The sequence below is a fragment of the Rhinoraja longicauda genome, chromosome 6 (genome assembly GCF_053455715.1).
Source record: "Rhinoraja longicauda isolate Sanriku21f chromosome 6, sRhiLon1.1, whole genome shotgun sequence".
Classification (NCBI taxonomy): domain Eukaryota; kingdom Metazoa; phylum Chordata; class Chondrichthyes; order Rajiformes; family Arhynchobatidae; genus Rhinoraja; species Rhinoraja longicauda.
This window is the reverse complement of record NC_135958.1, coordinates 1,771,997-1,784,666: the sequence shown is the minus strand read 5'-3', so window position 1 is coordinate 1,784,666 and position 12,670 is coordinate 1,771,997. Positions and strand designations below refer to the sequence as shown.

At 42.0% G+C, this 12,670-nt stretch overlaps 1 protein-coding gene across 1 annotated transcript in view; it reads left to right on the top strand.

Moving 5' to 3' along the window:
• Window positions 1-12,670, top strand: part of tsnaxip1 (translin-associated factor X interacting protein 1) — a 53,153-nt gene that overhangs the window by 17,585 nt on the left and 22,898 nt on the right. Inside the window, exons 6-8 of the mRNA XM_078401528.1 lie at window positions 4,768-4,964; window positions 7,159-7,294; window positions 9,338-9,507. Coding sequence (XP_078257654.1) covers window positions 4,768-4,964; window positions 7,159-7,294; window positions 9,338-9,507 — 503 coding nt within the window. The remainder of the gene's footprint in view (window positions 1-4,767; window positions 4,965-7,158; window positions 7,295-9,337; window positions 9,508-12,670) is intronic.

The window sequence follows — 12,670 nt, the reverse complement described above, 5'->3', positions numbered from 1 at the left end:
AGTGGGATACTAGACCAAGTGGATACGTTGGGCCCAAACCTCTCCTGCATTGGTGCAGCACCCTCTCCTCCTCCCCACCACCTCCCCTCTCCTCCCCTCCTCCATACCTCCACCCTCTCCCTCCACCCCCACCCCTTCCCCTCCCCTCACTCCATCCCCCTCCCCTCCTCTTCCACTCCCCCTCCCCCCACTCCATCCCCCTCAACCCCCCTTATCCTCCCCCCTTCACTTCCCCCCACTCCACCCCCCTCCCATCCCCTCCCCCCTTCACTACCTCCCCACTCCATCCCCTTCAACCCCCCTTATCCTCCCTCCTCCCCTCCCCATTCCCCTCCCCACTCCATTCCCCTCAACCCCCCTTATCCTCCCCCTCCACCCTTCCTCCCTCCCCAACTCCCTCCCTCCCTCCCCAGGAGAGATTTAAACTTTTAAATGTGAATAACTTTAAAAATCTCACACCGATTTCAATGCAACCTCTTCCATTAGCACCAAAGGGGCGATGGTGAGTAAGGTGTGCCTAAAATTGAAGCGCTATTGTGCACCTTTTGGCTGTAGTTCAGGAACAAACAAACAAACAAACAAACGACAGTTTTAGTACACAGATGGGGCAAATACAATCAAATTGGATGTACTTAGATGGAGCATTCAGGTTTGTATTGGTTTAGTTGGCCACAGGAGCCGCTTCCATGCTGTGTGATTCTTTGTCTCTATGAGTCCTCTGCAGCTGACCTCATTTGATCTAGGTCTCCATGGAGTTGGCTGTCCTTTCCTCTGTGTACTGTCCACTCATGTGGTGACTGACCACACGCTGGTTCTGCCTCTAATCCAGTACCTAAATTATGTGTAGGAAGGAACTGCAGATGCTGGTTTATACCGAAAATAGACACAAAATGCTGCAGTAACTCAGCAGATCAGGCAGCATCTCTGCAGAAAAGGAATAGATTAAGTTTCGGGTCGGAACCCTTCTTCAGACGGAAGTCCGAAACGTCATCTATTCTTTTTCTCCAGAGATGCTATCTGACCCGCTGAGTTACACCAGCATTTTGTGTCTACCTAAATTATGTGCATTGCTTAAATTTGCTTGATAAGATATGAAGTTTTAGCTGTCTGAGTAAAGCACAAGAATGAAGCTGTAATAAGCAGGACTGGATATGCATGCTTGCAGTATGTTTAACATTATTTCCAAAGCCTCCAATCTCATCTCTGCTGCACCACATGTCCATGAGATAAATTTAAAAAATATATATAATCATCCATGGTAATTGGTTGTTGCCGGCAAAACCAGTGCTTTATCCCCGTCTGTTATTGCACCTTTTTGGTGACGATCAGCAGTTTTCATGAATTGCAGTCTTCAGAGTTTTCGTCTATCATTAATAAAAGAATAATTATTTTTTAAGCCTGAATGGTGTTGGCCCGAAGGGAACTTTGGGATTGCTGTGTATATATTTCTTATGTCCGAGATGGTGGAATTTGCAGTTTGTTTGAGGTAGTGATTTAAAGGCTGCCTTGCCAGGTTGTTACAAGCATGTTTTGTTAAGGGCATGCATTGGAACCACTGTGCACTAGTGATGGGGAGTGAATGTTCGAAGTGAGGAATAGCTTGCAGTGTCATGGATGGCATCCTGAGTGTTGTTGCAGCTGTGTGCATCGAAACAATACAGTCTTCCATCACACTCCTGACCTGTACCCAGTAAATGGTGAAAAAGCCCTGGAGAGTAAGGAAGTGAGCCACATGTCATAAATACCCAGCTGTTGATATGCTCTATTTAGCCACAGGTCAATTTCTGGTTTACAGGAACTCTTCGGATGTTGATTGTACAATTTTGACAATGATTGTATTTATTAATCTTGAGGGAAGATAGTTACTTTTTCTCTTTTTGGAGATTATTTTTTTCCTCATACTTGTGTGGCATGAATATCATTTTCCACATATCACCCAAAGCTAAATACGCAGAAAGTTTCATGCCGAGTCTGCACAGTGTAGGATTCCACCCAGAATGTGGAATAATCTGGGAGAATGGGAATGAGGATGACAGGCCATAGTCGTTTTATTCACAAAATGCTGGAGTAACTCAGCAGGTCGGGCAGCATCTCGGGAGAGAAGGAATGGGTGACGTTTCGGGTCGAGACCCTTCTTCAGACTGATGTCGGGGGTGGGACAAAGGAAGGATATAGGTGGAGACAGGAAGATAGAGGGAGATCTGGGAAGGAGGAGGGGAAGGGAGGGACAGAGGAACTATCTAAAGTTGGAGAAGTCGACGTTCATACCACCGGGCCGCAAACTGCCCAGGCGAAATATGAGGTGCTGCTCCTCCAATTTCCGGCGGGCCTCACTATGGCACTGGAGGAGGCCCATGACAGAGAGGTCAGACTGGGAATGGGAGGGGGAGTTGAAGTGCTGGGCCACCGGGAGATCAGTGGCGTTAATGCGGACCGAGCGCAGGTGTTCAGCGAAGCGATCGCCGAGCCTGCGCTTGGTTTCGCCGATATAGATGAGTTGACATCTAGAGCAGCGGATGCAATAGATGAGGTTGGAGGAGGTGCAGGTGAACCTCTGTCTCACCTGGAAAGAATGTTTGGGTCCTTTGATGGAGTTGAGGGGGGAGGTAAAGGGACAGGTGTTGCATCTCGTGCGGTTGCAAGGGAAAGTGCCCGGGGTTAGGGTGGTTTGGGTAGGAAGGGACGAGTGGACCAGGGAGTTGCGGAGGGAACGGTCTCTGCGGAATGCAGAGAGGGGAGGGGATGGGAAGATATGGCCAGTGGTGGGGTCCTGTTGTAGGTGACGGAAATGTTGGTGGATGATATGTTGGATCCGCTGGCTGGTGGGGTGGAAGGTGAGAACGAGGGGGATCCTGTCCTTGTTGCGAGTGGGGGGATGGGGAGCAAGAGCGGAGCTGCGGGATGTAGAAGAGACCCTAGTGAGAGCCTCATCATAGTCGTTTACCTTGCGATGCATTTTTGTTACTTGGTTTCTGTTTAAAATTGGAAATGTTATTGAAGAATGAAGTCAGTTTTATAAAAAGTAGTATTAAATGGAAAAAATACCTTGATGGGGACAATGTTGAAACGCCAAATTGAAGTGGATGCAGTATCATTATTGATTCTTCAGAATGCAGATGGAATTTACTCTCAATTCAAATTGATGACAGAGATCATGTTTGTGATAGCTGAGCATTATATCTTGCCTTAGCAATGTTATATTCCACAGGTGCGCTGTAGAAAGCATTTTATCTTGTACAGATGAACCATAGAAAGTATTTTTTCTTCTACTGATGTACCATCAAAAGTATTTTATTGGGATGCATCACAGCATGGTTTGGGAACAGCTCTATCCAAAACTGTACGGAATTGCAGAGAGTTGTGGATCCAGTCCAGACCATCATGCAAACCATCCTCCCTTCCATTGACTCCATCTGCACCATGCTGCCTCGGCAAGGCCACCAGCATAATCAAGGACCAGTCTCATCCCAGTCACTCCCTCTTCTCCCCTCTCCATCAAGCAAGAGGTACAGAGCTTTGAAAACGCACACCTCCAGATTCAGGGCCAGTTTCTTCCCAGCTGTTATCAGGCAACTGAACTATCCTATCACCAACTAGAGAACGGTCCTGACCTCCCATCTACCCCATTGGAAACCTTTGAACTATCTTTAATTGGACTTTACTGAACTTAATCTTGCGCTAAATGTTATACCCTTTGTCCTGTATCTATACACTGTGCACAGCTTGATTGTAATCATGTCTAAGGTTTTCACTATCTGGATACCATGCAAAACAAAATATTCACTGTACTTGTGACAATAATAATAAACTGAACTAACTACACTAACTAGTTATACAGGCATAAAATTTTCTAACATGGGAAACAAGTTCTTCAGCCCATTGAGTCTGCGCTGATCATCAACAACCATGTTAATCCTACGTTCCATCCTTTTTTTTCACATTCTCATTAACTCACCTTGGATTCTACCACAATTAACCTACCAACCTGCAAGTCTTTGGGATGCAGGAGAAAACCGGAGCACTTAGACGACTCACACAGTCACAGGGAGATCATGCAAACTCCATACGGACAGTCCCTGAGGGCAGGATTTAACCTGAGTCTTTGGTGCTGTGAGGCAATGGCTCTACTCGATGTGCCACCGTAAAGAGACTGGAGAACTATTTTATTTACATTTTTTTTTAAAACTCTTATTTCATCAACCGATTTCAATTTTGGTTTGTCTTAAGGAGGCTTTGAGATTTAGGGTGACACAGTGGCGCAGTGGTAGAGTTGCTGCCTTACAATGCCAGAGACCCGGGTTCCATCCTGACTATGGGTGCTGTCAGTACGGAGTTTGTACGTTCTCCCCTTGACCGTTTGAGTTTTCTCCAGATGCTTTGGTTTCCTCCCACACTCTAAAGATGTTCAGGTTTGTTAGTTAATTGGCTTTGGTGAAATTGTAAATTGTTCCTGGTGTGTGGGATGGTGCTAGTGTACTGGTCGGCATGGGCTCGGTGGGCCGAAGGGCCCGTTTCCACACTGTATCTCTAAAGTCTAAAGTGTGGAAAGGGAAAGATCTTTTGGAAATCTAACACCACCAATTTTCCTCTAAATCAGAATATTTGGCGATAATCAAGCCTTTCTTACGAGGGCAACGTATTTCTTGGGGGATAAAAAAACAATGAGCATGTGTTTTTTGTTTTCTAAAATCACAAGAGAAGTTAGCTAAAGAATTCAATTTCCCTCAGATCCCAGTCTTTAATCCAGCAATATCCTTTGTATCTCAGCTCAGCAGCGAAATCGAATCCGTGAGCTGGAACCATTGCAAGGCCTGCTTGTAACCACAACAGAGAGCTGTGAACAGAGGGTTCTTGCTCTTCATGAAGAAGAAAAATTTGAGATCCTATCACTGGATCGTGAAAGAAAACGGCTCGTGAAAATCATTGATAATTTAATGGAAACGCAGGATTCTCTGAAGACCCAGGTCAGTTAATTCATGTGTGACTGGCATTGAGTTATACTGTATGGAAACAGGTCCTTCGGCCCAACACACCATGATGTCCATATGAGCTGGTCTTATTTGCTTGTGTTTGGGCCATAACCAATTCTATCTATGTGCATGTCTAAATGTCTTTTAAACATTGTGATTGTACCCACCTCCACAGCATCTTTTTGCAACTCATCCCATATATCCCCTCCCCCTTCCCAGTTCTCCCTCTATCTTCCTGTCTCCACCTATATCCTTCCTTTGTCCCGCCCCCCTGACATCAGTCTGAAGAAGGGTCTCGACCCGAAACGTCACCCATTCCTTCTCTCCAGAGATGCTGCCTGACCTGCTGAGTTACTCCAGCATTTTGTGAATAAATACCTTCGATTTGTACCAGCATCTGCAGTTATTTTCTTATAGAATCAGAATCAGAATTACCTTTATTGTCATCCAAAAAAAACAAGTCTTTTGGACGAGATTTCGTCACCCACAGTCCAACAATAAGAGCAATAAATTAAGCAATTACACACACAACCACAAACCAACACAAAACAAAATCTCACACCCTCTGTGGGTAAAAGTTGCACCTCGGATCCTTTCTAAATCTTACTCCTATTACATGTGACAATAAACTGACCTTGAAACCTTACTTTAAATTTCTGCCCTCTAGTTTTATTCCACCACCCTGAGAAAAACGGTGGCCATCCACCATATTTATGATGGTCATGGTTTTGTATCCCTATAAGGTCACCTTACAACGTCCTACGCCACAGAAGAAAGTTAGTCTGTCTCCAGCCTCTGCTGATAATCCAGCCCTCCAGTCCCCGTAATATCTTTGTGTCATATATTCTTTAAATAACATGCAGGATAATATGATGCAGACCCACTACAAATTAGATTAAAATTCAAACTAGTTGGCTTCTAATAGCTTTCCGAATGAAGTGGCTTGTTTGTTGCATATAATAAAATGTTTATTAGCGTATTCCTGCCGTCATTTTCTGCTTTTTGGCTTGATCTAAATAAATGGAACCATATGACCTCTTTTCAAATCACATGCCTTTTTCCACAATGTGATTGACACTGCATTACTGCTCCGAGCTGCACAAACAGAGCATTATTTCAAATAAAAATGAAACATTCTTTATCATAGAATGTCCATTTATCATTTTCCTGCCCTGCTTTCCCAGTATACTGACTCTTTTGTTTGGGTGTGGTTACATGAAAGTAATTAACTATCTCATCATTATTTACATGCTCACCTCAAACGTGCTGTGTCAGCAATCTACTTCATGAACTTCTAATTGGTGTAAGACATAGCAATTATTGTAATATACTCGTGTATTGGCTGGATACTATTTTGCTGTTAGTTGGCTGCCAAATCAATCAATACGCTGCAATGTTCGACTGTCTATTTAAAAAAATAAACAATGTTTATTCATATTGACAATAGAAAAAGAAAATGTTTTACATTGTACAATGGTCCATTGCCTCAATACTGCAAATGTAACCACAGTGGTTGTGTGTGGGGGAAAAGTGGTAGCACATTAGCACATCAGTAAACAGAAATAAGATGTCGGTACAGATGCCCTTTCTTTTATGGGTCATTGGTTGTGGGATAAATTAGATCAAGACACCCAGATAATTTAGCTTCTCTTTAAATAATAGCAGTCTATTTGGAACGGCAGATGTACCATGGTTTGACCTACCATTTGAAATGTCTTTTCTTACTGTGTATGCCTTTTCATCTCTGCTTTTGTATTCTCAGCTGTACAGAGCGATACCAGTTAAAACTGTACCTCGATCTTCAATCTTGCAATTTATTTCTCTTCTGAGGCTTCTGAGTAAAACACGTCGTTGAATCAAATAGCAAAGAAGCAGGCCATTTGGCCCATTATGACCATGGTGACCATCCATATGAATCTTACTTACCTGCATTGCTCCATTGCCTACTGTGCCCACTGGTTTTAATTTATTTTGTTCGGGCTACCGTCAAATATTCATGGGAAGTTTTATTTCATTATTGGCGCTACATAAAAATAGGTTATATTAGGGAATACTTAAGATTGTTTCATATTCCATCTTCTATGTTGCTCATTATGATGACAAAAATAAAGCACAATTTTCTTTTGAAAAAGTTTAATTGTAGAAATTCCATAGTGCTGATTTTTTAGTTTGTTTTTCTGGTTTGCAGGTTAGTAAGCTTCAGAAAGAGTTGGCAGCTGAATATGAACGATATCGAGAACAAAGAGATGCACGCAATCTTCTGATCACTGATATGAATAATCTACATTTTCAACAAGAAGAGCCAGAAAATTCAGAAAAAGAAGGTGAAATGATATAGTTAGTTGGTTTATATACTTCTGTTGTGTAACAACTATGTAGTATTTATTCTGCTTATGTATGAGAATCATGGTGTTTAGAAGATAAATTGCAGTGACACTGGGAATCAAGTCAATTCTTTGTGTAGGAAGCAACTGCAGATGCTAGTTTATACTAAAGATGGACACAAAGTGCTGAGGTAACTTAGCGGGTCAGGCAGCATCTCTGGAGAAAAAGAGTGGGTGGTGTTTCAGTTCAGAACCCCTCAGACTTCTATGCGGCAGTTTTGTTCATTGATGTTGAAGAAGCAATGTCAATTATTGATTATTCAACCTGGCTCAAGGTTGACTCAATAAGTAGACTTTTCAGTGGAACAGCTTCAAATTAACCTAAAAGTTTTAATGGTTTTCTTCAAAGAGCTCTTGTGATTAGGGATGTGGACTTGTAGATACTACCATATGTAGGGCAGGGATGCCTGGTGCGTGAATGCAGTGCTCTTTTTATGATGGTCCATGCCGGAATGGCGTACAGGCGCCCCTCAATCGCCAAAAACTAGATTTTCAATTTTTTTGAATTTTTATTTTAATCTTCAGCATTAAATTATCAATTTTATTACAAAAGACTATGAAAGTTTAAAGCATTGCTTGAACTGTTATATCCTAGGCTGTGATAATAATATCATAATTTAATTTTCTAGTAATCTGATAAGTATGTTTGGTAAAAAAAGGTGTATATTTTTGTCATAATATGCTTCATTTTTAACATGTGCTACTTTTAAATTTGGAATTCATTGGTTCCCAATATCAAAACAGAGGAGAAAATTGGTGGTAAGAAAATGTTGATAAATGTGGCTTAACGTTTAATTGATATGTATTAGTTTAGAGATACAATGTGGAAACAGGCCCTTTGGCGCACGGTCCACGCTGACCACTGGTCGCCCATACACTAGTTCTATCCTACACACTAGGGACAATTTGCAGAAGCCAATTAACCTACAAACCTGTATGTCTTTGGAATGTTGGAGGAAACCGGAGCACCTGGAGAAAACTCACGTGGTCACAGGGAGAACGTACAAACTCCGTGCAGACAGCACCCGTACTCAGGATCGAACCTGGGTCTCTGGTGATGTAAGGCAGCAACTCTACTGCTGCACCACTGTGCCGCCCATTTTTATGTCTACAAAAAGTATATGAATATATTTGCATATACTAAGCCATATTGTTTCAGCTGTTTAAATACACCAGTGCCTGTTTATATTCATAAATCTTTGGTTCGCAACTTAGTACCTAGATATTTGCTTGTGAATCACTTGGGGTAAAAAGGGGAGGGATGAATGCATGCTTCATAGTAGACACAAAAAAAAACTATTTTGAGCTACTTGAATTGGAAACAAGCAAAATTAGAATAGATGTCCAACGTTAATTTGTGATTGTGGACGCAAAAAGTAAATCAGTTTAACAATTGATTGATTAATTTTACAACTATAAAGTGCTCCAGCTTTTTTTTGCTATGCGTTACATATTTGATGTGAACTTTTGAAAAAACTTAAACCTGGTTTACTAAGAATAAGCACATTTGCAGTGTTCAGTTTTGGTTTACATTTCAAACACAGAACCATCCCACCAACACCTAGAGAGCAATCCTGAGCCACTATCTACCTCATTGGAGACCCTCGAACTATCTTTGTTTGAACTTTACTGGACTTTGGCTTGCACTAAACGTTATTTTTATTATTCCATTTATCATGTATCTGTACACTGTGGATGGCTCAATTGTAACCACGTATTGTCTTTCCGATGACTAGTTAGCATGCTACAAAAGCTTTTTAATGTACCTCGGTACTCAATAAACTAAGCTAAACTACACGAAACTAAACGAAAAATCTGTAGTTGTGTCGTCTCAACCAACCAAAGTCGAAGTCTGCTCTGACTATTGTTAGTTGACTAACTACTTTTTAAATTGATATCAGCATGATACTGAAAGGTATTAAATGTGAATGACGATATAGGAAAGATATTTTTTGAACAGTTTTCACATGTCGTTTTTCAAAGCTGATGAGGCTGATGATCCTGTGAGACTGAAACTGGCATTGAAGGTGGCTCGTGAAGACCTCAAGGCTACGCAAGTGACGCTGAACGAAATGAAGGCGGAGTATGGGGATGTGGTTCCAAGAAGGGATTTTGACATTTTAGATAAAACCTATAATGAGCTAACTGAGAAGGTATGTGCTCACTTTCTATGTTTAAAATGTATTCTGCAAATATTGCAGAATTATGGTATCTTGTATATTGGATTATGAGTCAAGAAATGTTGATGCTATTTGTACACTCCACCCCTTACGTAGCATAAAGATTTTGATTTAATTGTTAATTTCCAAGTTGCCTTTAGCTTATATCTTATTTCCATTCAGCACATCGAGGGAATCCATGAAGTTATTTGGGTGCCGAAATTAAGGAGTATGAAATTAAATCAGATGAAATAGCATTTATTGAATTCAATCTCTAACAAGTTGGTGCAAATCAACTTGCAGAAAATAATTGGGATTCGGAAAATGTCAAGATTTCAGCAAAGATAAAGCTGATATGGAAATGGAAAGTATAATATGAGGGTAATCCAGTGAGAAACATAAACATAAACCGCAAACCTCCTATCTGTAAGTGAATAGGAAAAGATGGGCAAAATTTAATGTGCATCGCTTTACAGAATGAGGGAGGAAAGATAATATTACGGAAGAGGGAAATTTAGTTTAGTTTAAATAATTTCCAAGACGTACTGATAAGCAGCATTTGTGTTTCAGACTTCACAGCCACACATCAGGTCAGAAAGGTGATATTGCAGAACCAGACGCCTTCTCAAATGTGAAGCCCTGCTTTGTTAGAATGGCCCGCTAATGTTGCTGGCTATGCACATTCAAAGTTATTTTGAGCAAATTATACCAAAGCCTACATTTGTTGCCATGCTGGAGAGTGAAAATGCTGGAGTAACTGAAATAGGAATGTGGAGGGAGGGAGATGGGAGAAAGGGGAGAGGGAGGGAAGGTTGTTAGAGGTTACCTAAAATTGGAGACTTAAGCAACCCGTGGAATATGAGATGCTGTTCCTGAGGAGCCTTTTGACAAAATGAAAAGCATAAGCTTATCGATTAGAACATCTTTCAACACCGAATCCAGTGATGATTAACCAAAATGCACTCAAAAGGGTAGTATTTAGTTAATGAAGACTAAGGGGGAATGCCATCGCTGCCTGGGGCCTTGCCTGAGGCTAGGCTGTCAATGGCCTTGCTGAGCTCTTCTACCGTCGGCTCCCCATCTAACTCATCCATGGTTGGCAGGCACTCGATGGCATCAAGGGCTGAGGAGGACACAGTGTTCTCTCTCGAGTAGAGGTCGGAGTAGTGTTCCACCCATCTCTCCATCTGCTGGCATTTGTCTGTGATTACATCCCTAGTGGAGGATTTGAGGGGGGCTGTCTTGCTCTGGACTGGTCCGAGTGCCTTCTTAATGCCATCGTACATTCCCCTGATGTTCCCTGTTATGGTGGCCGTCTGGATGTCCTCACTAAGATGTGTCCAGTACTCATTGGCGCAATGCCTGGCAATCTGCTGAGCCTTGCTCCTGGCAGCCCTGAGGATCTGCAGGTTCTTCTCGTTGGCTGACCGCTTGTACTCGGCTAGGGCGGCGCGCTTGGCTTCGATGACGGGAGTCATCTCGGTCGACTTGGCCTCAAACCAGTCGCGTTTCTTCGAGAGCTTCTTCCCAAAGCTAACCAAGGCTGTGTGGTGCATGGTGTCCCGCAGTTTCCCACTTCTCTGTTGCAGAGTCTCCAGGACACGAGGTTCTCTCTCAAAAGCCTCTACAAACCTTTGGCTTACCAAAATCAACTGTTTGGAACATCATTAAGAAGAAAGAGAGCACTGGTGAGCTTACTAATCGCAAAGGGATTGGCAGGCCAAGGAAGATCTCCACAGCTGATGACAGAAGAATTCTCTCTATAATAAAGAAAAATCCCCAAACACCTGTCCGACAGATGAGAAACACTCTTCAGGAGTCAGGTGCAGATTTGTCAATGACCACTGTCCGCAGAAGACTTCATGAACAGAAATACAGAGGCTACACTGTAAATTGTAAATTTGTAAAAAACCTTTATTGTCACTACACAAAGTACAGTGAAATGAAAGCAGTCCAGATGATGCAATCACACACAGCAGACAGTACAAAGGGTAAACCTTTATCCATAACAAGCTAAACCTAATCTACTGAATTAAACAAACTGACCTCTAATACAATATAATAATAATAATAATAATACATTTTATTTATATAGCGCTTTTCATATACTCAAAGACGCTTTACAGAGATTTTGAGAACATAGGGGAAATGAATAAATAGATAAATAAGTAAATAAATAAATGAACAGAGAAAGGAGACAGAAGGTGAGGTGACCTTCAGTGGTTGAAGGCAGTACTGAACAAGTGAGACTTCAGCGATGTTTTGAATGTGGTTTGAATATAGACAAAATTTGAATATAGACAAAACAATTACAATACGGTCGAGGCAGTGTACAGTGCAATCAAGACAGCAAGTTATTGCACAGCAATGAGAGCTAACATATTGCAAGTGCCGTTTAAAAAAAAAAACTGCAAGATGCAAACCACTGGTTAGCCGCAAAAATAGGATGGCCAGGTTACAGTTTGCCAAGGTACTTAAAAGAGCAACCACAGTTCTGGAAAGAGGTCTTGTGGACAGATGAGACGAAGGTTAACATATCAGAGTGATGGCAAGAGCAAAGTATGGAGGGGAGAAGGAACTGCCCAAGATCCAAAGCATACCACCTCATCTGTGAAACACGGTGGTGGGGATGTTCTGGCCTGGGCATGTATGGCTGCTGAAGGTACTGGTTCACTTATCTTCATTGATGATACAACTGCTGATGGTAGTAGCATAATGAATCCTGAAGTGTATAGGCACATCCTATCTGCTCAAGTTCAAACAAATGCCTCAAAACTCATTGGCTGGCGGTTCATTCTACAGCAAGACAATGATCCCAAACATACTGCTAAAGCAACAAAGGAGATTTCCAAAGCAAAAAAATGGTCAATTCTTGAGTGGCCAAGTCGATCACCCGATCTGAACCTAATAGAGCATGCCTTTTATACGCTGAAGAGAAAACTGGAGGGGACGTCCCCAAAACAAGCATAATCTAAAGATGGCTGCAATACAGGCCTGGCAGAGCATCACCAGAGAAGACACCCAGCAACTGGTGATGTCCATGAATCGCAGATTTTAAGCAGTTATTGCATGCAAAGGATATACAACAAAATACTAAACATGGCTCCTTTCATTCACATGACATTGCTGTGTCCCAAACATTATGGTGCTCTGAAAT